The sequence below is a fragment of the Myxine glutinosa genome, chromosome 5 (genome assembly GCF_964187855.1).
Source record: "Myxine glutinosa chromosome 5, kmMyxGlut1.1, whole genome shotgun sequence".
NCBI lineage: Eukaryota > Metazoa > Chordata > Myxini > Myxiniformes > Myxinidae > Myxine > Myxine glutinosa.
This window is the reverse complement of record NC_136265.1, coordinates 125,725,294-125,751,969: the sequence shown is the minus strand read 5'-3', so window position 1 is coordinate 125,751,969 and position 26,676 is coordinate 125,725,294. Positions and strand designations below refer to the sequence as shown.

The window sequence follows — 26,676 nt, the reverse complement described above, 5'->3', positions numbered from 1 at the left end:
TTTTCCCTCATCAATCTACACTCAGTACCCCATAATGACAGAGAGAAAACAGGATTTTAGAAAGTTTTGCAGATTTATTAAAAAGAAAAAACTGAAATATCACATTGACATAAGTATTCAGACCCTTTGCTATGACACTTGACATTTAGCTCAGGTGCCTCCCATTTCTCTTGATCATCTTTGAGATGTTTCTACACCTTGATTGCAGACCACCTGTGGTAAATTCAATTGATTGGACACGATTTGGAAAGGCAGACACCTGTCTTTATAAGGTCTCATAGCTGACAATGCATATCAGAGCAAAAACCAAGCCATGAGGTCGAAGGAACTGCCACATGAAAGCCCGCTTGGAGTTTGCAGAAACGCACCTAAATGACTCTCAGACTGTGAAAAACAAGATTCTGTGGGCTTTCATGTGTCTTTCACTGAGGAGGCTTCCGTCTGCCCACTCTGCCATAAAGACCAGAACGGCGGAGTGTTGCAGTGATGGTTGTCCTTCTGGAAGTTTCTCCCATCTCCACACAGGATCTCTGGAGCTCAGCCAGAGTGACCATCGGGTTGTTGGTCACCTCTCTTACCAAGGCCCTTCTCCCCCGATTGCTCAGTTTGGCCGGGCGGCCAGCTCGAGGAAGAGTCCTGGTTGTTCCAAACTTCTTCCATTTAATAATTATGGAGGCCACTGTGCTCTTGGGAACCTTCAATGCAGCAGAATTTTTTTTGTAGGCTTCCCCAGATCTGTGCCTCGACACAATCCTGTCTCTGAGCTCTGCAGGCAGTTCCTTCGACCTCATGGCTTGGTTTTTGCTCTGATATGCATTGTCAGCTGTGAGACCGTATATAGACAGGTGTGTGCCTTTCCAAATCATGTCCAATCAATTGAATTTACCACAGGTGGACTCCAATCAAGGTGTAGAAACATCTCAAAGATGATCAAGAGAAATGGGAGGGACCTGAGGTAAATTTCAAGTGTCATAGCAAAGGGTCTGAATACTTATGTAAATGTGATTTTTCAGTTTTTTCTTTTTAGCAAATTTGCAAAACTTTCTAAAATCCTGTTTTCTCTTTGTCATTATGGGGTATTGAGTGTAGATTGATGAGGGAAAAAAATGAATTTAAACGATTTCAGCATAAGGCTGCAACATAACAAAATGTGAAAAAAGTGAAGGGGTCTGAATACTTTCTGAATGCACTGTATCTCAACTTAATTCTTCCCAGAATTTCAACCCAAGAAAAAGAAACGAGTGCACCTGAAAATGTGTCCAGTAAAGTCACCAAAGGCGGTACCAAACGCTTTTTGTGGCACAACGTGCCATAAGAGTGTACTATGACCCTCAAAGAGCTGCTGCCCTCGAGACGGCTCTCTAACATTTTCAAGTCATTAACAACAGCACACCTGACGTTTTGAACAAATGTTTCCTCACAAGCTGAAGAACCTCGGTTAGGATCTTCCTCTGATTCACGTCAACCTCATCATTGCAGCTGTAGCACCTGGATGGGCAGCAAGGACACCAAGCACTGTGTGACCCTTTAGAAAGAAAGCCTGCTTGCTGGGAATGATATTAGACTATAAAATGCAGAAAGAACCCACTCGTATCCATGACACTGTCCCCATCTGGTGTCTTATATTAGATATTAATTTCACAAACATATCCACCACAAAGAGAAAAGTTTTAGCTCGCACCAAGTGACAACTCTGCAATCATACAAACACATTCCAAGTGATTGTGAAACTTGTGCTAAAGTTTCAGCCTTTCAGAACACATGGCCGGTAGGCAAGACCTCAGATTAGAGGGATAATTCTGCAATGGAACCTTAAGACAAAGGATTTCATCACTGGTCATTGCCATGGTCAACCATTTTCCATAACTCGTTACACTATGGACAATGTAATCGGCGATTGTTAACCCTTTGAGTACGGGATTTTTTTTTTGATAAAAATACCCCCGGTACGTGATTAATTTGGCATTTTGGTCCGGGAATGCAACCACATACTGACGATCTATTTATAAGTATAGTCTATGACTATGACGTGTAGTAACGTCATCCGTACACAAAACTTTTTCGCGGGTTGCGGCACTGGACATCATCCGTACTCAAAGGGTTAAATAAAGAAAAGAGGATTTGGTTTTTTTTTTTAAGTCATGACATATCAGAACAACCATTTAATTTCCCATTCGTGTACATCAACTGGAATAAATACGCCAGATTAATCGCTTGGCTTATTTAGCCAGCCCTCGACAGGATGCTCACCAGATGATCCAGTGGTCGAGGCTGACGGCAAGGCAGTGTGGGGTCGAACGTGCAACGTTGTGATGTTTCAGGGCATGCTGACCTGGCGAATTCCTGCCACAACCCTGAAGCAACGGCCAGATGACGCACATGATTAGAGGCAATGTACAATGAGCATGATTTCATTGAACAGAATGTGTCAAAGCACTCACGGATCATACAATCTCAATCGTCGCCAGCAACCATACGACAAATATGGAGAGGATCTTGGGTGATACTTTTTTCCTGAGCAGCATTTTCATTCCCATCTCAAGTATCCTGAAGGGCATCAATAATTGACCACAGACATTACATGTACACTAGACCAGGTGAGGCAAAGCATTACCTGCTCCCTGGAGGTCATTAATGGAAGAGCTGAGTTGTTCTCACAATAGGACCATGATTTCTTAAGCTTGCAATCAAAATCCCCTCAATAATGCTGCTTCAGCTGGTTTTGAAGCCACAAACGTTGTGGTGCTAGTCCAGTGCCCGTAAGGCTTGTGTGGTGTACTTTGTGTGGTGTTTATTACCTTGCGCTCACGAAGCGAAAAGCAGGGTTAAGCATTCAGTTATATACTGTGTATCCTAAAATTCTAAAAATTCATTTTCTCGGCAACCGTTGGTCCGATTGACATGGAATTTTCACCATAGGAGGGCCTCCTCCTGTTGAATATTTTAATGATATTTATGACGTCACAGGTCACGTGGTACAGGCGCCATCTTGGAAAAACGTTACACCTCTATATCTCCCAAACCGCTCAATGGAAAAAATGGAAACATGGCTCATTGTCAAGTACTCACCATGGGGAATAAGATATGTTGACGACGATGTCATCGGTGCCTTAATTATGACATCATAATTCGACAAGTACAACGCTTGATTCAATCAGTATGACTTTTGTTCTCTGCAATTCTTGGTCTGATTGACATGAAATTTTCACCATAGGAGGGCCTCCTCCTGTATAATATTTTAATGATTATTATGACGTCATAGGTCATGTGGCACAGGCGCCATCTTGGAAAAACTTCGCACCTCTATCTTTGAAACCACGCAATGGAAAAAATGGAGACCTGGCTCATTGTCACCGACTCACCATGGAGAATAAGATATGTTAATGATGTCATCGGTGCCTTCGGTATGACATCATAATTCGACAAATACAACACTTATCCATCCGATTATTATTAATTTTTTTCAGCAACTGTTGGTCTGATGGACACGAAATTTTCACCATAGGAGCACCTCCTCCTTTAGAATATTTTAATGACAATCATGACGTCATAGGTCATGTGTTACAGGCGCCATCTTGTAAAAAACCGAAAAACGTTGCACCTCTATATCTCCAACACCGCTCTATGGAAAAAATTGAAACGTGGCTCATTGTAAATAACTCCATATGGGGAATAGGTGTTGTTAACGATATCATTGGTGTCATAATTATGACATCATAATTTGACAGGGACAACGCTTAGTCTGATCAGTTTGAAATTTATTGAGCATGATCTCTGCAACAATTATATTAGAGAATATAAATGTAAGATGTCATCGCTCACATGATCTGGCAGCCATATTGGATCAAAAAAATCAAGAACTGCTAAAAACAGAAGAGTTGGCTCACACCAAGTTGACTGTGCAGGGTAAGTATTCTATGAATACCATTGAGTTAGCTGCTGTGTTTGTGCGGTTTATTGACGACGTGTACAATAATCTATTATGTTCAATCCAATAACCTGGTGTTGGCTTAGCGGTTAGGGTGTCGGCTTGGGATCCTATGATCCTGGGTTTGAATCCCAGTCGATCGCTGAATTAATGCCGGGGGGGGGTTGACTCAGCCTGTCATCCTTCAGAGGTCGGCAAATTGAGTACCAGTTAACTGGTAATTCCCTGTGTGTCGCAAGAGGCGACTAACAGGGTTGGCGGCAGGAAAGGCATCCGGCCATAAAACATTGCTTCAAAAAGGGGACCATGGTGCCCGAAAAAGGCCAACCCCTGCTCTGCAGGGAAAAATGGCCTCTAAAGGTGGCTCATGTTCAATCCAATATGGCTGCCAAAACACGTGACCGATTGCATCATCAATTTCGTTCTCCCACATCATTTTTGTGGAGAACATGCTCAAGAAATTTCAAACTTATCAGATCTAGTGTTCTACTTGTCTAATTATGACCTCATAATGAAGGCACTCATGACATCATCATGCATATATGTTGTTCCCCATGGGGAGGGAGTACTTGAAAATGAGATGTTTCAATTTTTTCCATGGAGCAGTTTTGGAGGTATAGGAGGTGCAAAGTTTTTTCGGGTTTTCCAAGATGGCGGCCATACCACATGACATATGACATCATAATTATCAATAAAAATTCTTCAGGAGGAGGCGCTCCTATGGTGAAAATTTCTTGGCAATTGGACCAGCGGTTGCAGAGAAAAGCACTCATTCTGTGCGGACAGGCAAACAAACAAGAAGACGTCATGCAGAGCACGATACTTGCAAAATCTACCCCTCCCCCCAAAAAGGTTACCATGGATACATCAAATTGTCCATTTCATTAAGCATTATAATTGACGATCTTAATCAAAGCTCGGGTTAATCGGATGAAAATCGACGATTGTTCAGATGAAAATTGATGATTTTGGAAGTTTGACCTTGAGCTGACCTTTGATGTTTTGACCTTAAAAAATAGTTGGTTTTCCAACTCAGTGAGGCACTATGCAAATGCTCTTAAATTTTGAAGTCAATCGGATGAAAATTTATGATTTTTCAGATGAAAATTGATTTTGGAAGTTTGACCTTGAGTTGGCTGGCCTTTGACCTCTTGACCTCAAAAATAGTTGCTCTCCTATTTAGTGACAATGAGCAAATGCTGTTCAACTACCAAGTCAATCGGATGAAAATTTATGATTTCTTAGATGAAAATTGATTTTGAAAGTTTGACCTTGAGTTGACCTTTGACCTTTTGACCTCAAAAACTGTTGGTTTCCCAATTTAGTGACTCAATATACAAATGCTGTTCAATTTTCAAGTCAATTGGATGAAAAATGGCGATTTTAGAAATTCGACCTCCAGATGACATTTGACCTCAAAATTATTAGGCTTCTCAATTGTGACGACCACTACAACTCGGTGAAGTCTCATGACGATCGGTTTAGAATTGTGACCTGGAGGCGAGTGACAGACAGAATAACAAGAAGACGTCATGCGTAGCACGATACTTGCAAAATCCCCCCCCCCCCCCTCTCCCCTCCCCCCAAAGTTTTCCAATGATGCAGCAAATTGTCCATTTCATGAAGATTAAAATTTACAATCTTTATCAAAGCTCGGGCCAAGAGGGTGAAAAGTGACGATTTTTCAGATGAAAAATGATGATTTTAGAAGTTTGACCTTGAGTTTACCTTTGACCTTTTGACCTCATAAATAGTTGGTTTCCCAATTCAGTGAGGCAATGCACAAATGCTGTTCTATTTTCAAGTCAATCAGTTGAGAATTGACGGCTTTTTGGATGAAATTGATGAATTTTAAAATCTGACCTTTTGACCTCAAAATCAATAGGCTTCTCAATTGGGACGACCTAGACAACTTGGTGAAGTTTCGTGACGATCGGTTTAGAATTGTGACCTGTATGCCGGTGACAAACAGACAAACAGACAGATAGAACCACAAACGCAACTGATTAAGATACTTGAAAAATCTTCGATTTTGCAAGTAACAAACTGAACCGACCAGTATACTTGAATTTTTTTGGAATTTGCAAGTAACATACAAATGGACCCAAATGCAACACCCTCTCCTCTGGCATGGGTTATAACCTCTTGGTGGGATTTACTTTTCGATATCTTTGTATTTTATGAAGTCTGGGACAATTTGTGCATTTGTCTTCTAAACTACGAGACTTCAGTGACCTTGTTCAACACATGCATTGAGACATCATAATACATCACGGTTTGAACGGAACTGTCAGTTTGGTAATAACATTCACTATTCAGTAAAACAGTGCACAAGCAAGAGAACTACTGTTGTCCACTTGCTAGGGCAGTACCGGAGCTAGTTTCATGCATCACCTACTCGGAGGAAAGCATTTCTGCAGAAGAATCCATATGCGGCAGGGTTCAGGCTCGAAACACAGGACCGGGGCAAACCAAGTCATGACATTTCAAAGAGAGAAGGAGAGAGCGAGAGAGAGATACAGTGCATTCAGAAAGTATTCAGACCCCTTCACTTTTTTCACATTTTGTTATGTTGCAGCCTTATGCTGAAATCGTTTAAATTCATTTTTTCCCTCATCAATCTACACTCAATACCTCATAATGACAAAGAGAAAACAGGATTTTAGAAAGTTTTGCAAATTTATAAAACAGAAAAAACTGAAATATCACATTGACATAAGTATTCAGACCCTTTGCTATGACACTTGAAATTTAGCTCAGGTGCCTCCCATTTCTCTTGATCATCTTTGAGATGTTTTGTACACCTTGATTGGAGTCCACCGATGGTAAATTCAATTGATTGGACATGATTTGGAAAGGCACACACCGGTCTATATAAGGTATCACAGCTGACAATGCATATCAGAGCAAAAACCAAGCCATTAGGTCGAAGGAACTGCCTGTGGAGCTCAGAGACAGGATTGTGTCGAGGCACAGTTCTGAGGAAGCCTACAAAAAAATTTCTGCTGCATTGAAGGTTCCCAAGAGCACAGTGGCCTTCATAACTCTTAAATGGAAGAAGTTTGGAACAACCAGGACTCTTCCTAGAGCTGGCCGCCCGGCCAAACTGAGCAATTGGGGGAGAAGGGCCTTGGTAAGAGAGGTGACCAAGAACGCGATGGTCACTCTGGCTGAGCTCCAGAGATCCTGTGTGGAGATGGAAGAAACTTCCAGAAGGACAACCATCACTGCAACACTCCACCGATCTGGGATTTATGGCAGAGTGGCCAGACAGAAGCCTCTCCTCAGTGAAAACACACGAAAGCCCGCTTTGAGTTTGCAAAAAAGCACCGAAAAGACTCTCAGACTGTGAGAAACAAGATTCTGTGGGATTTCATGTGCCTCGACACAATCCTGTCTCTGAGCTCTGCAGGTTCCTTCGACCTAATGGCTTGGTTTTTGCTCTGATATGCATTGTCAGCTGTGAGACCTTATATAGACAGGTGTGTGCCTTTCCAAATCATCTCCAATCAATTGAATTTACCACCGATGGACTCCAATGAAGGTGTAGAAACATCTCAAAGATGATCAAGATGAAATTGGAGGCATATGAGCTAAATTTTAAGTGTCATAGCAAAGGGTATGAATACTTATGTCAATGTGATATTTCAGTTTTTTCTTTTTAATAAATTTGCAAAACTTTCTAAAATCCTGTTTTCTCTTTGTCATTATGGGGTATTGAGTGTAGATTGATGAGGGAAAAAATGAATTTAAACGATTTCAGCATGAGGCTGCAACATAACAAAATGTGAAAAAGTGAAGGGGTCTGAATACTTTCTGAATGCACTGTAATTCAATTTAACCCCTTGAAACCTTCCGGCCGCTATTCAAACCTCCACATACTCCCGGCAGCTACATGCTTAATTTTTTTATTTTGTCCATGGTCTAAGGCTAAGTATCTCTTGTTTACAAACATATCACGAGCAACTTCCTGAGCAATTTGTGATTCCATTATATTACACCTAATGTTCAGTCCGCCTCACCACTAATTGCTCAGGAAGTGTGAGGGAAGTTTTTGTGGAGAATTATTGTGTATTGGAAAGCCGGGTAATAACTGCTGGTTTGACTGGCACCACAAAGTAGAGTCTAGGCGATAAATAAAAAAAAAAAAAAAAGTAAAGACAGTTGATGATTCAAAATATCATTTATTTGTAATTTCAGGGTGAGGAAAACGTTTTTACATGGCAGAAAACCGAAATAAAACAAATTTCAACTTTTCAGTGATTTTTCTCCAGGGAGCCCAGGGTGGGGGAGCCAAAAGTCCAAGGAGCTCAGGGTTCAAAAGGTTAAATAAAATAAAGAATTAAAAAGTCAAATAGATAAATTAATTCCCGAATTTAACGCCATTTTCCCAGTGTCGATTACATTACCCGATCTAACATGTTACATTAGTTACTCGTGCCTGTTGTTTGTGTACTTTATGGCATCCTTAAAAACAGTAAGTTTCTTGTTTTGATTTATTTTCAAATTTTGTTCAATTTAAATAAGTTGTTTCTCGATCATAAACGGCCGATCATAAACAGATAAAACAGACAGACTGACATGAACCAATTGCTAAAACCCGCTTTTTGCTTTGAATGCATGGAGTAAATATACATTTTAAAAACTGGGATTTACGAAAACTGGGATTTATTCACTCACTCACCACAGGCAGGTTGGTGGTCTTTCTGTCTTCTACAAACTCCTCTCTGGCCAAGCTCCTCTTGCTGTCTGTGCTCTGTCCCCAAAATTCCTTCAGATCGCACAAGATCTGCCAGTAACCCTCTTCTGGTGAAACTGCCAAAATCAAGACTCTCTGCTCAACTTCACTCTTTCATTCCTCTTTTCTCCCGCCTCTGGAACAAACTCCCACACTCTCTTCAATCCCACTCATCCCTCCAGGTCTATAAAACAGCTGTTCACCACCATCTCTTATCTTCCCCCATCCAAAACCCTGATCTTTTCTACCCCTGTTAATTCACCCCAGATCCACCTTTTTGAAATACCGACTTCTTTCCTGGAAGTCCTAGCAGTGTCCATTTGTTTTATACCTTGCCCACCCCCATCCCTTCCCCTACCCCCTCCCCCTAAGCCCTCTCCCTCCCACAGATCTCCCATTGTCCCTGTTCTGTACCGTTGTTGTGCTTCTGTGCTTCCCTCTCTCCCCCCATCTTGTCTCCCGCTCTCTTTATTATAGGTTTATGCGTCCGTTTAAGTTTTTTGTGATTAATTAATGTTAGCTCTAACACGAGCCTCGATCTTGTATACAAAACAAGACCGAAAGTCTAACAGCAGAGTAGCCGGGATTGTAAAATATTATAAACCACAAACATAGCATTTTAAACAGTAGCTAATGCCGTTTATAACATTAAACAAAGAAATTTGGAGGAAGCCCAACATCCATGAGGTAAGTTTTACTTGCAGAACTGAGGGAAGATCTACTGTAATCTATATACCGCACAAGGGTTGGGTTAATAACACGCTATCAAAATACCGAGGTGAATTCCTTACTTCCGTGGTTGTTAGTACTGTACACCGCTTATCATGAGCAATTGGGGGAGAAGTCCCAATCTTCAATCCATTAACTTCAATCAGACTTCAATCCATTAACTTTGTATTCACGACATTAGGATTAAAGTGTTATGGTCATATTTACTATATTATTATTACGAAAACGATACTACTGAAACGATACACTCCTGTATTAAGAAAGCTGGGCTTAATTTATCGGAAACGGGCCAAGGGTGAGGCATGAAGCATAAGTCCTATACGTACCGATTTGTTGGAAGAGACGTAACGCCGATGCTTTCGATATTTGATGGTCATTTTAACAATCAGTTGTTTGTGTTTCACACAATGAAACACGTAAAGGTAGAGCATTGCGATTGCGATATATGACAGGTTCGACGATATGTTCGGCCTGAATTAAATTGGAATCAAAATGGCGGTGTGGAGGGTCAGCCGCCTGCCATACCGCCGTAATGAATTCAGACGTAATCACATCACCCTGTCATGTGACCAGATACTCAGCTCTGATTAGTATACGTTTGAGGGGACATACACACAGACGGCCAAACACTGTTCTAGACGACTTTGCCCTGTGGGCTACGCCGTAAAAAAATTGATAAAAATAAATAAATAAAATGATCAACAAGCAGAACGTTCAACCTATTAGCTCGACATTTTCAGCTGGTATCCACTTAATATGGCAGATAGGTGCAGGAATTGTGCCTTTGATGATACAAGCATGGCATTTGGCACACAGTCAGAGTATGTCCTAAGAAAGATATTTGGCTGTAGGGCCATCGCAGATTTGTCCTTTTTTGAAAAATGGCCACCATTGTTGTCACAGGACAAATCTGCGATGGTCATATAGCCAAATATCTTCCTTAGGGCATACTCTAACTGTGTGCCAACTCTCGTGCTTGTATCATCAAAGGCACAATTCTCCCAAATATTTCACCTATCTGCCGTACTAAAAATTGGGCGCCATTTTTATTGGACACATCTGTGATGACTCCAATAGTCAGAATATTTAACTGTGTACCAAATACCATGCTTGTGTGATTTAAACAAGTTTATACAAATTAATATACCATACACCATGTACCATACACCATAATATACCATATAAATGGTGGCCATTTTAAAAACATTGTTGTCACAGGCCAGTTTGAAAAATGGCCACCATTGTTGTTACAGGACAAATCTGTGATGGCCCTATAGCCAAATATCTTCCTTAGGGCATACTCTAACTGTGTGCCAACTCTCGTGCTTGTATCATCAAAGTCACAATTCTCCCAAATATTTCACCTATCTGCAATAATAACGCAGTTTGAAGATTTGGGCAAACGTTCCCCGAGATCAATTCACTTTTTAGGTATTTTAACTGTCCACCCAAGGGAATTTCAGTTTGACTTCCAATTGGAAAACGAATAGCTGAATTACATTATGTCGATAGTTCGATGGGCAAGGCATACTGCATGTGGTGATAAAATCCCACACTATTAACCAGAATTGTGTAAAGAGGTAAATAGTTACAACTATAAGTAATCACCCAATCTCGATGGTAGATGCTATTGAATCATGGCATGTCTTAACACAGAGCACATGCAGTGGATGGTTATGGCAAGCATCTGTAGTTTGGGTGTCACAAAACGTTTGTGTTTGATATGAAGCATCATTTACACGTGAACATGCATACATGAACCGATATAGTTTTGGCCCTCCCTCTCAGTGGTGAATAATAACTTTTAAAATTCTAGTATCTGGATCCGGATCTTCACCAAAAGCAAATCAATTCGTTCTTGTCACACATCCAACGTTTCCAACCAGTTTCGTTCAAATCTGTCCATAACTCAAGATATCCTTCTCACAGACAGACAGACATACATACATACATACATACATACATACAGGGGTGAAAAAATTCCCTCTGTCCACCTCAGATGGTGGAGGTAATAATCACCTGATGACCACACTTTAGGCACAGCCATCCCGTCAAACTTGGCTCTCCATCTTCTCTCTTCCCGCCAGTCTCAAACTCCGATGACATGGAGCATTCGGTGCAGGCCGACAAGCCTACCAGGGTCAGGCTCTTTCGTACTGCATTAACATCCACAGCCCTCTGGGTGTGCGAACACGTTTTACCTGCGAATCGCAATGAAAATGGAAGCACATTACCGTGTTCAGAAAAGTCATCATGATTAGTCTACAAAGGCCTCATTTATTTCATACATACAAACACCTTTTCCTACCAACAGGGCAAATAAGTCGATGTCAGGCACATGCTTTGACCACAAGTGGGAGAGGTCAAAGAATGACCACGCTTCAGTTTGATTTTTTATGGCGTAGCCCGTAGGCCGCAGGGCAAAGCCATCTAGAACAGTGTTTGGCTGTCTGTATGTATGTATGTATGTATGTATGTATGTATGTATGTACAATACCTATAGAAAGGTTATACCCCCTTTCAAAATTTTCATCTTTTGTTGCCTTGTTAAACTGGAATTAAATTACATTAAATCAGACTTATTTTCCACCTTTATTTACTCATCATAACCCACAACTTCCAAGTGAAAAACAAATTCTACAAATTTCAGAAAATGAATTAAAAATACAAAACTACAATATCTTGGTTGAATAAGTGTCCACCCCACTGAGTTAGTACTTGGTGGAAGCACCTTTGACAGCAATTCGAGCTGTGAGTCTGTTGGGATACGTCTCTACCAATTTTGCACACCTTTATTGGGCAATATTTGCCCATTGTTCTGTACAAACTGTTCAAGCTCAGTCAAGTTGTGGGGGGAGTGTTGATGGATGTAATCTTCAAGTGATGCCACAGATTTTCGATTAGATTTAGGTCAGGGCTCTGACTGGGCCACTCAAGGACATTTATCTTTTTGTTTCTTAGCCACTTCAGTGTAGCTTTGGCTGTGTGCTTCGGGTCGTTGTTATGCTGAAAGGTGAACTTCCGTCCAAATTTCAGCTTTTTGCAGAGGGCAGCAGGTTTTCCACTAGGATTTTTCTGTATTTTGCTCCATCCATTTTCCCTTCTATCCTGACAAGTGCCCAAGTCCCTGCTGAGTAAGATCCCCATAACATTATGCTGCCACCACCATGCTTCACAGGAGGGATGGTGTTCTTTGGGTGATGTGCTGTGTTGGGTTTGCGCCATAAGTAACGTTTTTGCATTTAAGCCAAAACGTTCCATCTTGGTTTCGTCAGACCACACAACCTTTTGTCACATGGCTTCAGAATCCCAGGAGTATTTTTTTGCATACTTCAAACGGGACTCAAGGTGGGCGTTTTTGAGTAATGGCTTCCTTCTTGCCACCCGACCACACAGGCCAGACCTGTGGAGTGCTTGGGATATTGTTGTCATGCAAATGGCTATTGGCTCTTAAGACTGTTACTGACACGAACGTCGAACATACACATCATAGCAGCGAGGCCCAGAGCAAGCCCGAGACCTCCCATTATAATGGACTCGTCAGAACAAACACAATGTCTGCACAAACTCCTTTTGTTTGCAAAGAACAGGTGCTCCTGTGTGAATAAGTGTGGTTTCAAAAACACGTAAATGTGCTTCAGTATGTGCACGTGCCACAATCTGGAATTGTTCGGCGTGATAGCCTTGGGCACATTCAGGATTGTTCAGGAGGTGCTGACCGATGGCGGAATCACTCTTTTGAGCAGACATGCTTGTTGGGTTCTTGCACGTGCAGGTTGGTTGTATGCGATCAATCTCCAAATTGTTCCGGATTGTCAATGGGATATGCTGCTTGATCCGATCCTCCAGTCTGAGGGATGTGCGACCTACGTACCTGGCATCACACCTACATTCAAATTCAAAAATAACATTGTTCAGTTTTGTGGTAGTGAGCACATCTTTCTGGACTGAGGGAAACAATTTGTGGGAAGTAAAAATCACTTGTTGCAACTGAGTTGTAACAGTGAAACCACTTGTTTCACCTGTGGTTCAAAGTTTTGAGAGATTTTACCTCTCCATGGTAGCTTGAGGTAAACCGGACACTTCTCTGGTTCAAACATAGCATCCTGAGACCAATTGGCAGTTTTGCGTTTCATGAACCCACAGATGAGTCGTTCAGGGTAGCTGTTGTCAAGCAAAATGGTTTTGATGCACTCAATTTCAGCAAAAAGGTCGGCATGGTGAACAGATGTCCCACACTCTATTAACAAGGGTGTTCATAAGAGCAATCTTGTCTTGTGTCGAGCTGAAGGAATCCCACTGTGTACTGCCCCATGAAAGAAGACTTGCAGTAGATTGTAGTCAAGAAGCCATCCTCAGTCTTCTTGACGAACACGTCTAGAAAGGGGGTGTACATTTGACTGCTCTGTCTCAAATGTGAACTTTAATGCAGGATGGAGAGCATTGAGATGTGCGAGGAAGTTAGTGCAGGTGGTAGCAGTATCGGAGATGGCAAACGTATTGTCCACATATCGAAAGTATATCATGGGTCTTAGGTTCACGTTCAATTCATGGAAGTCTTTTCTCATTAAAGCCGACGAAAATGTTGGTGAGCGACGGACCTAATGGTGATCCCATCGCTGCTCTGTCTACTTGCACGTACATGTTGTCATTCAAGCTGAATTCCACAGCTCGTGTTGCTGCGTTCATGACTTCCACAAAGACAGTTTCAGAAATACAGTCATACCCCGTTTTACGCCATTTCGACCTACGTCAAATCCGACTTTACGCCACTCTTCTAGAGTAAATTTCAGTTCAGCGAACGTCATTATGTGCAACTTTACGTCACTCCTACGGACGTGGGAAAAAATTTTTTTCCCCTAAAAATATCTTTAAAATAAATAAAATAGTACATAAATTAACAATAAAACAAGCTAAAAAACAATTTAAAATACAATAAAAAGCACAGTAAAATGTATATATAAATGTACGTACAGTATACTATACGTACGCGCAGCTGCTGGTTCTCATTCAAAACAGAGGCGACGTACAGTATTCCTTTACTGTGTCTGTGTTAGCCATGGGTCCAAAGAAGGATAATGCTAGTGTTTCCAAGCGTAATGTGGTTACGATGGAAGATAAGTTAAATCTGATTAAAAGGTATGAAAAAGGTGAAAAAGTGTCGGTGATAGCGCATAGACCTTATCGCGAATCGGAACCGCAATGCGTCATGGGATCGGAAAGGGGCAATAGCGCCGCCGGTGGTCGCTGGCACTTTGACAGACTGCTTGTTTACATTGACACACTACGTGATCCTTACCACTTTAAACTACTTTAAGGACTTTTTTACTGTGACAAATTAACTGTGAAATGTGATCAGCTCATGAGCCAGTATTTGCAAGCCAAGGACACCGTCGCAAAACTGAAAGCCGCCATTGCAGTATGTAACAAGAAGCTGACTGTTTCGGACATAGCAAACTGTGATGAACTTGTGAAACTTTATACAGGTTTACCTAGTTATGACCTGTTTAAGTGGTTATTAGCAGAAGTATCCCCTCATGCACAAAACCTTCATTATTATAAGGGGAAATTATCAATGGAAGACAAGACCTGGCAAATAAACAATACTACAAAACTCGGAGTTAAGCGATCTCAATCTTTAGAGGATCAACTACTCATGACACTCATGAAGCTTCGGCTTAATCTTCGCGACGAGGACCTCGCATTTCGCTTTGGATTAGGACAAAGCACCGTCTCCCAAGTTTTGTTCGCAAGTGTACAGCCAATATAAGTCAAGACCTACTCTCAAGTGCCTTGTTGGTATTACACCTAGCGGAACAATTTCATACATTTCCAAACCTACAGGAGGAAACACGTCGGACAAAAAAATTGTAAAGATGACGAACATTGTAGACAGGTTCCAGCCCGGCGATATTTGTATGGCCGATCGAGGTTTCAACATTCAGGAACTGTTCTTGCATACGCAGGTTGTTTCTCTTCTCCAATGGGAACCCCCCTTTCCCTCAAATATTTCTTTAAATCGCTGGATTTTAATGCCAAAAAACGCTGAATTTCTTTCACATTAGCCATCTTCCTTTCCGTAAACACAGCGTCGATCGTAGACAGACGCGGAACCCCCCTTTCCCTCAAATATTTCTTTAAATCGCTGGATTTTAATGCCAAAAAACGCTGAATTTCTTTCACATTAGCCATCTTCCTTTCCGTAAACACAGCGTCGATCGTAGACAGACGCTTCCTCTTCTGGGTTCGTGTTTACCTTTGCCCCCTTTTCAATCCCATCATGCTTTGCGGAGGAGCGCCCTCTGTTGATATTTACCGATTCGCGATAAGGTCTATGCCTTAGGGCTGCCACGGTCGACGGTATCGACCATCATTCATGATAGGGAACGTATTCTCGCACACGTCAATGAAAAAGCGCCGCCGGCTAAGACTGCTAAAATGTGTGTTTGTGTTCAGAAGAGACGCCATGTTTAAGGTGAATAACATAATCTTATTAATTTTATTTATTATTCTTTACAAATTCATTTATTAATTGTGTTCATTACTCATTAAAAAATATGACTAAAATGTGTTTTTAGTGTTCTTTAAGGTTTAGTGATAGTTATATACTTTCGCGAGTTATTTACTCTAGTTTTACGGTGTTTGTCTTCATTTTAAGGCATTTTTAAGACATTACGCCCGGTTTACATAAAAAACCGAGTTACGTCACGGCTTATGGAACCAAATAATGACGTAGGCCGGGGTATTACTGTATAGGGTGGTTCGAGGTTGCCATGGAACAGTGCTTCCGCACATATTTTGATGGTTTCTTCGAAAGGTACGTTCGTGAAAAGGCTTGATATGTCAAATGAGCACATCGTCCCAGCATTCTGGTACAGCTCTAATTCATGCATGGTTTTAGCAAACGAGAATGAGTTTCATTATATAATAATCAGTGAATTCCTCGAAAACAGGTTGCAATAATTCACTCAACCACTTGGCAAGTTCATGTTGGGCAGAACCAATCGTCGATAGAATTGGACGTAGTGGGGTGCCTTCTTTCTGTATTTGGGATAACCCATATATTTGAGGACGTAGTGAGCCGTGTGGACGGATTCGCTCATATACCTCATCACGAAGAGGCAGACATGAGATTCTTCATACGCATTTCTTCAAGCGCCAAAAACGGGATTTTTATTTTTTTTGTATACTGAATCGAGGCTCGTGAAAGAGCTAACATTTACGAGACAAACAAATCAACCAGACAAACAAAATATATAAAAAGAGGGAGCGGAAGACAAGATGGGGAGAGAAGGGGAAGCACACAAACACAACATTTGAGAGCAGGGAGATGTGTGGGAGGGAGAGGGCTTGGGGGGGGGGGGGGGTGGGAGAAGTATAAAACACAAGGACACCAAGGACTTCCAGGACAGAAGTTGGTATTTCAAAAAAGTGGAATTGGGGTGAAAATAAGGGGGGTAGAAAAGATCAAGGTTTTGGATGGGGGAAGATAAGAGATGGTGGTGAACAGCTGTTTTAAAGACCTGGAGGGTGGAGTGGGATTGAAGAGAGTGAGGGGGTTTGTTCCAGAGGCGGGAGAAAAGAGGAATGAAGGAGTGAAGGTGAGCAGAGAGTCTTGATTTTGGCAGTTTAACCATAATATGGTTGCAGGCAGATCTTGTGCGACCTGTAGGAATATTTGTGGGATTTGCCCAGAGAGAGCTGGGGGGGGGGGCAAGGCCAGAGAAGAGTCGGTAGAAGATGGAAAGACCACCAACCTGCCTGCGGTGAGTGAGAGAGAGGCCCTTGGAGTTAGCTTCATCGCGGGAGATTCCAATGATTCTGAATGCTTTGGTTTCAACAGCGTGAAGGCGAGCTAGGTGTGAGGCAGGAGCACCAGCCCAGAGGGGAGAGGAGTATTCCATTGAGCTGCTTATGAAAGCCTTGTATGTGGTGAGGAGTTCAGGTGTGCCAAGGAAGGACTTCGCACGACGGAGGATGCCCAGTCGGCGACTGGCTTTGGAGGCCAGATTTGAAATGTGGTTTTCCCAGGAAAGATCATGGCAGATAGTGAGACCCAAAAGCTTGAGTGACAGAACTTCTTGGAGAGGATTATTCAGAAAGTGGATGGGAGGGTTGTCCAGTCGGTCTTTTCGGAGAGACATCGTAAGTGTGAGATTTGTCAGGATTGAAAGACATGTTCCACTTGTTTGCCCAGTCTGTGATTTTGTCAAGGTCTGCAGAGAGTGAGGAGGCTGCAGACTGCCGATCTGAGGGATGAAGAATGGAGCGACAGAGAGTAGAGTCATCAGCAAAGAGATAGAGAGGATTTTCAAGAGAGTCAGAGAGATCATTGATGAAGACCAGAAAAAGCACAGGGCCCAGAACACTGCCTTGGGGAACTCCAGCCTGAACAGGAAGAGGAGATGAGAGAGACCCATTCAGGGCCACACGTTGACTACGACTAGAGAGGAAGTCCGCCAGCCATGCGTGGAGATTTCCATGGATACCAAAAGAGGAGAGTTTGGTGAGCAGAGCGAGGTGCCAGACCGTATCGAAGACACGTGATATGTCAAAGGAGACAGCTCTAATTTCCTGTTTGGCATTGAGGACCTCCATCCATTGTTGAGAAAGCAGAAGCAGCATGTCCAGAGTAGAGTGACCAGGTCTGAAACCAAATTGATGATCAGAGATCAAGCCATTGGAGAAGAGGAAAGATTTCATATCTGAAGCAATGATGGATTCCATGACTTTGCTGATAATTGGGAGAAGGCTGATTTGTCTGTAGTTGCTGGGATCTGTTTTTGCACCTTTTTTGTGCAAAGGTGTGATGTTGGCAGATTTCCAAGCAGATGGCAGATGACCTTGAGCAAAAGAGAGGGTGAAGAGAACAGAGAGAGGGAGTGAAAGAGCGGAAGAACAGGATTTTAGGACCCGTGGGCTGATGCCTTCAGGTCCAGTTGCAGAATCAGAGTCGAGGGTAGACAGAAACGTTTCCACCTTGTCAGGAGGAAAGGACACATAGTCCAGGAGCAGCTGGGTACGACTGGGTACGGTGGGTACATAGGGGGATGGGTTTGGGACACAAGATTTAGAGGCAAACACAGAGTTGAGGCATTCAGCTTTTTCATGTGCGGAGTCAGCCGTGTGGCCGTTTGAGGTGAGGGAGGGGATGGAGGGGGAACAAACACCAGAAACAGATTTGACCAGACACCACCAGGATTTGGAAGAGGGAGACAGATAAGAGAGTTCGGTCCTGAGAACGGAGAGATATTGTTTCCTGGCTCTCCTGAGGGTGGACACACACTTGTTTCGGGCTTTGTGAAAGGAAATGAGATTTCCTTCCGTTGGATTTGCTTTCCAGGAGACGAAAGCAAGTTGTTTCTGGGCAATAGCCTCACCACAAGATTCCGTGTACCATGGATGGGAGGAAGGGTATGACAACTGAAGACAAGATGGGATAAATCTGTGCATGAGAGAGAGCAATTTACTTTGGAAGAATTCCCAGGATGAGTTGATGTCAGAGGCAGTAGAGATGGGAGACCAGTCCAGATGATTGATGGCTGCTTGAAGACCGTGCCAGTTGGCCTGAGTGAAATGCCAGACTCGTCGACGCTGAGGAGGCTCTCTGAGAATGGTCAGAGAGATGTCCACTTTAACAAGCACATGATCAGATGAGCCGATTGGAGCAGAAGAAGAGCAGCAGACATTTTCAGGGAAGTTAGTCAAAACCAAGTCTAGAAGAGAAGATGCTCCGTTGACTGAGATCCGGGTCAGGAAATTGACAGATTGTGTAAGTCCCAGTGAGTCACAGAAGTCCTTTGCTGAAGAGCCATGGCTGGTGAGAGAGGTACCCACACCCAGCCAGCTGGCATGGTGACAATTGAAATCACCACATATGAGGAAGAGAGTTGGGATGGGTAGATAGAAGTTGGTCCATATTATCAGACAGCGAGATGTTGATTGAGTCATCACTGTTTGGTGGACGGTACAACACACATATGAACAAAAGGTGGGAGCGAAGGGGAAGGCGTAGCCAAAGGTATTCCTGGGGGTGCGGTGGAGAGAGGGCAGTGCAGGGCGAGTGAGGAAGAGTTTTTTTAAATAAAGATAGCAACCCCACCTCCAGGACGAGGCTCAGGTCTATCATACCGGAGGAGGGAGTAACCTGGGAGAGATACCAAGGAATCAGAGACATCATGAAGGAGGAAAGTTTCTGTTAAGCAGATCATGTCTGGTTTGTCAGAAGCAACCTGTATGGAGAGATCAGTCAAGTTTGAGCGAAGGCCCCGGATGTTTGAGGTCCATACTGTTAAAGAAGAGGAGGGGGAGCATCGGATACAGAACAGGGGGGGAGGGGGGGGAGCGGTAGGGTAAGATGTGGAAGAGGAGGAAGAGGTAGGGAGAGCTGTTGAAGGTGTGTCAGAGATTTCAGAATAGCTTGGAGAAAGGGAAGAATGGGGCGGACAAAAGGTTTGATGGTGATTGGGTGAGGCGCAGTGAGGTGTTATTTGAGGAGGGGGAAGAGTGAGGCAGAAGGTTGAGGGAGATGAAGGTGAAAGTTGGAAGGGGGAAGAAGCGGGAAGGGCGCTTTGAAGAGGAGGGGTGAGAGGGGAGTCTAGGAGGGGAGGAGTGAGGGAGAGTCTCGGAGGGGAGGGGTGTGGGGGGAGTTTAGGAGGGAAGGGGCAAGGGGGGAGATTTGAAAGGGATGGGTGATGGGGAAGATTTGGAGGGGAGGGGCAAGGGGGAAGATTTGAAAGAGATGAGTGATGGGGATGATTTGGAGGGGAGGGGCAAGGGGGTAGATTTAGAGGGGAGGGGTGATGGGGAAGTTTTGGAGGGGAGGAGTGATGGGGAAGTTGTGGAGGGAAGGGGTGATGGGGAAGATTTGGAGGGGAGGGGCAAGGGGGAAGATTTGAAAGGGATGGGTGATGGGGAAGATTTGGAGGGGAGGGGCAAGGGGGTAGATTTGGAGGGGAGAGGTGATGGGGAAGTTTTGAAGGGGAGGGGTGATGGGGAAGTTTTGGAGGGAAGGGGTGATGGGGAAGTTTTGCAGGGAAGGGGTGATGGGGAAGATTTAGAAGGGAGGAGTGAGATTGGATTTTGACTTGTGTACGATTAATGGGAAACGAACATTTATTGCAAAATGAGTTTCTTGAGACCTTCGAGTCAAAAATACGATTGAGGACGCTGAAGGATGGGTGGAGTGCTGGAGAGTTTAGGGAATGTATGAAAGAGGCACTGTAAGAGATGGATTTTTTTTTTGGAATGAATAGATTTGGTGAGCAAGTCGAAAGCATCCTTTTATAGAAGAAGAAGAAAAGGTGTTATAGTATACGACAGAATACAGTTCTTCAGGGGACAGTTTAAACATTTTTTTTAACAACGTGATCGCGAACAACGTGATCGAAGAACGAACGAACAAATAAGAACGAACAAACGGATAAGAACAGAGAAGGAATTTTTTTTTTTTTTTTTGAGTTGAGATTTTAAAACAAGGAAGTATGGGGTGAAAAGACAGTGATAAACCGAAAGTAATTGCAGCGCAATCGAAGAACCGCTGAGACAAAAACAAAGCCTCAAGCCAAGGTCGGACACGGTAGCCTACTAGTACTACAATAGGCCTCAGAATACGCGACACGAACTAACCGACGATTCTGTACACAGGTATGAAAAACCAACACCGAGAATCCTATAAAGACACACCAATAGTTACACACACCGAAAGAAAGATACAGTTTCGACAAAAACACAATTGTGAAAAATTACTTAACTTCGAAAGCGTGCGCACATGGACAGCTTTGAAGAGACCTGACCTCCAATCTTGCGCAACGGATGAAGTGATTCCTAATCAGATATTGTCGGATCAGAGGCTCAGATATTGTCGGAGGATCAGATACAGATATTGTCGTTGGCGCGCTCGATAAATATCCGAAACTGGCCAAGACGTGACTGGAGGAGTTGCATCTTGAAGCACAATGGCTACTTCATCCCAATCCATACAGTATCATGAGCCATCTCAGAGAATAAAACAAGTTACCTTCCCCTTATTCACGCTCTTAGTGGTTGTGAAACCAGTAGCTTCTTTTTCGGCAAGGCGAAGAATAGGTTCTGGAATGCTATCTTCATGCCCAATATCGAGTCTGGGCTTGCAAGAATATGTACTGATTTAGAAGGACAAAATACAATTCCAGATGAGATCGTCAATAATGTGATGAAGATTGGAAGAGTTGGTCAAACGAGTATATCAACCTGTTGGTGACTTTCGTGATCTTGACAGCTTGCGAGTACACCTTTATTCTCAAAAGACCGATCTGAAATAATTACCAACTACCAATGACACATTCCGATTGCATGTTCTACGTTCCTTACTTCAGGCATACATCTGAGTGAAGGCTGATCAACCCATGGCGGTTATGCCTGACCCATTCAAGTTTGGATGGACCTCCTCGAGTGATGGTGTAAAGCCCCGACTGATGCTTTGTGCTATGTGCCCTCCAAATATCTGGACAAAACAGTATTTTGCAAATGCAAGCAGAGATGCTCAAGTAACTGTTCTTGCAAGAAGAAACAAATTGAATGTGACTCAATGTACTTATACAAAGGACAGCCTGAAACTTGTTCACATTCTGCTCTTGTAATTCAGGAAACAAGTTTAACTGTAATTTCAGATGCTAATCGTGATATATATATATTGTTACAGATACGACTTTGATGGTATGGTGGGCCGAGCGGGATGGCCGCCGTATCCGTACAAGTTACCCGATTGTGCCCGAATGTTGACTAATCGCGCTATGCTGGCTCAATAGGAAAGAGAAGACACCCGGCTGGGTTATAATGACACAATACGACACCAGGGGTTCAGTTCTCAAGTATATTCGTACGGAAAAAGGTTAGATTACAAGGACAAGAGGGAAACATAGGAAGGTGGGCACTTAAACACACTCTTATATTAACCCTAGACAGACCACAGATAAACGGGACAAGGCTCACTCACACGGGGTTTGATGGCCAGGAAAGCGGCAGTCGATGGCTCAGGTGCACCTGGCTCAGGGACAGAATCGCGTACGTTGGTGTCCAGCAGATGCGGGGAGGTCGCTCAGCGCTCGTGGGTCGCGACTTTGGTGGAGATGCCGGGGAGGTCGCTCAGCGCTCGGGAGGGTGGCGTCTTGTCCTTCCAAGCTCGGGGCGCATCTCTTGTCACGTCCGGCGCGGGGCCGCGTATATCCGGCGGGGAGTCACGCCCTCGCTCGTTAGCTCCGCCCCATATGGCATCGGCCCATGGCTTCTCATTGGGTGCGGGGGTTACCGGCTCCGCCCTTGACGAGGGGCCGACAGGGAGCCCCCTTCTGGGTAACCCCGTCGAGCACATGTTCAATGGCGGCCAACCGAGCCGGAGTGAGGACGCAAAGCCGCTGTTGTTGTGGTTGTTGTTGGAGCTTGAGATGATGGGAAGAGATGCGGGGAGGTATGGGAAGGTCCTAAACTCCTACTGGTGCCATATCATCACATTCTGGTGCAACGAAGAGTCATAATTAATGGAAACAAGTCCTTAACTGACATAGATTAAGAATAACTAGCAAGATGTCCTATAATTGTCTACGTGTGGTGCGGGGGACCTGGGCACGACATTTAATGGGGGAATGAAGGGGAAGATCGGCTCTAATGGGTGTTGTTTACAGACAATGGGACTAGGGAATGGGGTAAGGGGAGAGTTGGGGAGTATCGGAGAAGATAGGGGAATATTTACAAGCGGATATGGAGGCCAAATTCCATATTCGCAACATTGCACCCTTCTCTACCCTCGGGGCGTCCCGACCCGATAAATTTTTACCTACTTTAGTGTGGCACGCAATGTAGTTCCCTCTACTATTAACTCTACCCTGAGTGCGACAGTTTTACAGATATTCACAAATGAGTAAATATGTCCCCCTGCGACGTTGCACCCTTCTCCTCACAGAAACACACCCACAGGATAACCGAATCCGGAAAGAATTTTCAAACTAAACATACAGCCGGTAGGGAGCATTATTTACAAGACTACGCTGCTATTTACACTACGATCCAGGACCTGTTTTTGGAGGAACACATGCAGATGTTATGCATAGAGAGAGCGCGCTTGCCAACATCGATACACCAACCCACGAGTGCTCTGTGGCCGACGGCCTTTAATAACGTGCAGAGCACCCTTTCCGAGCATCAACAGCACCACCCCACCACCAATCGGTGCAGTCACCATTGTTCAATGATTAAAAATAAATGCGACAACCCCTAACCCTGCAGGTGTCTCTTGCTCTTCTTGTGGTGCACTTGGTGTCAACTAAAAGTGGTTCACCTGTATGGCATAGGTGCCACGTTGACCCATAGGTCCATCCACGGGTGGTGCTTGGCCGCAAAAGAACTACGGTCCATTGTGGGTGGCCACCAACATTGCGGTCCATATGGTGTATCGATCCAGGCAGCAAGCAGCGAAAGTGCAGGCCCACAACTGCGTAGCCAGCACCTCTCTCTCCTCTCTCTCTACCCCAAAGCCAGATCCTCGGAGGTGGGAGACAAAAACAAGACAAGTGAGCAAGGTGGTAAAGGCGCAAAAGTGCACGCAATGCAAGGTGATGCACACTGGGGGCACATGGGAACCAGGTGAGACAGGTACGTTCCTACCGTACGCCCCCCCCACCAGGTAACCTACATGGCCCCTCCCTTACCCCTTACTGTATCAACAAAACACAACACTACCCATAAACATCTACTTTACAAATCCACAAACATCCCTACTGTCTTCCCCGTTCCTCCCATATACCAAATTCGTCTTCTCTCCCTCCTAACCAATCAAATTTGCCATTTTCAACTCTCATCAAAATTTGCCATTTTCAACTCAACATCAAAATTTGCCATCACCAATTCATCATCAGTCCCTCCTAGGGAGGGAGAGATGGAATCACCCCAATGTCTCATCCACGTCGTGATGCGTCTCACAAATCCAACAGCAATTCTCATTTCCTGCACAAAACAAAGAAAACACAGGTGTGGAGTCATCATCATCACCACAGGTAAGTGGCTGCGTATGGTGCGACAGGTTCATCAATCCTAACTATTTCCTAAATGACTTTAACAACTTTACACTACCCGGGGTCTTTCTCCGGCCAAACCATTGGCCCTCTTACGCTATGGGTTCTAAAAACCAATTCCCATTGGCCAAACTGTGGTGCTCTTCAATTTGGGGTCTCACTCCCCCGATTCATCTCCCGGTGCCCTCGTACAATTTCTGGGCTGCGACGTGTACCTCTCCCAGTGGGTCTACCCACCTGCACACCTCCACCACTGCAGTTGCCTCCGAGCTTACCTGCTCCTTACCCTAACCTAACTACCAGGGGAAGGCCCTCTGGCTCTCTCCCCACTCCGTGCCCTCTCTGGCACTGGGCTGCCCGATCCACACCCGGGATCCTCAGGCCCCATCCACAACTCTACCGGCTCCCAGAGCCCACCTGCGGCCTCACCTGGCCGACATCCTCACAGTGGTGGAGTGCCCAACCAACTACACACACTAACAGGCTACACGCCCAGCCATTTCCACAACACTAATGCACCCATTCGCAACACCATTCTGCAACCGCACCACAAATGCCAATATCCAACCACAATTTACCTGCACCCTCTACCTAACACTTACACTACCCGCCCCGGGTGCTCGCGAAAGGGGTCCACTCTTCCCCCATCCACACCTTCGCACCATGCACACCACTCCGTACCACTCACTCCAACTCTCTCCACACACCTGTACCTGCACACCTGTGCTCTCACACCTGGTGCCACCTGCACCCTTCTCTCCCCAAGCGCATTCGCGCTGATCCACACACTCACTACTCATACACTGCTCCACACACCTGTCCAGTTGCACACCTGTGCAATCACACCTGTTCAATTCTCACACACACAGCATCATCTCAGCTAACTACTCCCTTCTGAAACTTGCGCTTCCCAGTCGTCCCTTTAAACTATTGCGCTCCCTCGTCATTATCATCCATACTAATCTACCTGCGTCCCCACTACAGGTATCAGTCACTAACTAAACTTAACGTTACCTAATGTCAATCTCTTCTAGATCCCTACACACCATATCCTAACCCACCCGGGCTAGTTTTCACTGCCATACACCCCATAAACTATTGCTCCTTTGCCCCACCTGTGAGGGATGGTGGATTTGCCATCCCACCACATCGGGGGTCTCTCACTACCAATTTCGCTCGTCCAAATCCAACAAATTAAAAATTTGCCAATCATCTGCCAATCACTGTACCATTACCAATCATCACTCTGCCAATCCTTTGCCAATCATCAAATTTTGTTTTTCTCTAATTTTGGGTCAAAAACACTAACCTCATCACCCAGTCGACTCACTAATACCTCTCGGTGCGCCAATCCCTGTCCAAAGCCCGGCTTCGTAAAGCCAAGCAATGGGTGCTGGTTGTTTTGTGCCAGCGGCTGGATGCGTCCCGCATTCGGTGCAGGGACGGGGGCTTACCCGGGCCGAGATCCCACGCATCACCTCGGCGTGGAGCCATCCAATGCCCCGATCTCGACCTGCCGGCACGTCTCACCAAAAAGTGGTCGCCATGACGACCCTTTCTATCGGGCTGCCAGCTCCGCCTAGTGGAGCCTGGACGCGGCCGTTCAAAGCGAGGCCCAGCGTGGGTCGCGCACGGCGGTTCTTTCGAACCCGCCGTGGCTCGGATCCCCGCTGGTTCTCGCGGCACGCGAAGCCCGGCACGCACCGAGGACCCGCTTCGGCTAAAAGTCGACCTGACCTTTAACCCGTGTAACGTCGATGCTTCACCTGCATGCTTACACCCCGCAGCCCGTTCCTTGCTCATACATGCAGCTGTTCCCATTCTCCTTGTACCGTTCCTTACACACCCAGGTACACCCATTCCACTCACAGCCTTGGTCACACACCTGACCACCGAACACTTTGGCACACATTCGTTGGTAGCACACCTCACCAACACACCGCTTCGCGCCCCCTCCTCTGTCACCTCCTCTGTGACAATCACAGGTGTGCCCTCATTCGCACACCCAACCACGTGCCTCACCACCAACTCCAGCGTGCATTCCCATTCACGCTCTACCATTCCAGGTGTGCATCCTTCCATCCCAGGTGTACATCCTCGCTCACCTGTCACAACTAACTCACGCTCCATGTCACTCTCACTACTTTCACCTCCATTCCTGACAGCGCACTCACCCTTACTCTTGACAGCACACTCTTTCCCCATGCACCTGTCCGTCACACACCTTTCTCGCG

At 44.6% G+C, this 26,676-nt stretch overlaps 1 protein-coding gene across 3 annotated transcripts in view; it reads right to left on the bottom strand.

Moving 5' to 3' along the window:
* LOC137427140 (ubiquitin carboxyl-terminal hydrolase 45) overlaps positions 1-26,676 on the bottom strand; it is a 147,423-nt gene that overhangs the window by 73,952 nt on the left and 46,795 nt on the right. For all 3 annotated transcript variants that reach the window (XR_013623556.1, XM_078778653.1, XM_078778654.1), the window contains exons 3-5: positions 11,415-11,596; positions 2,251-2,354; positions 1,394-1,488 (exon numbers count right to left, since the gene is read on the bottom strand). Coding sequence is in view for 2 of the 3 variants with exons in the window: in XM_078778653.1 (XP_078634779.1) it covers positions 1,394-1,488; positions 2,251-2,354; positions 11,415-11,596 (381 nt within the window). In the remaining variant the exon portion in view is untranslated. The remainder of the gene's footprint in view (positions 1-1,393; positions 1,489-2,250; positions 2,355-11,414; positions 11,597-26,676) is intronic.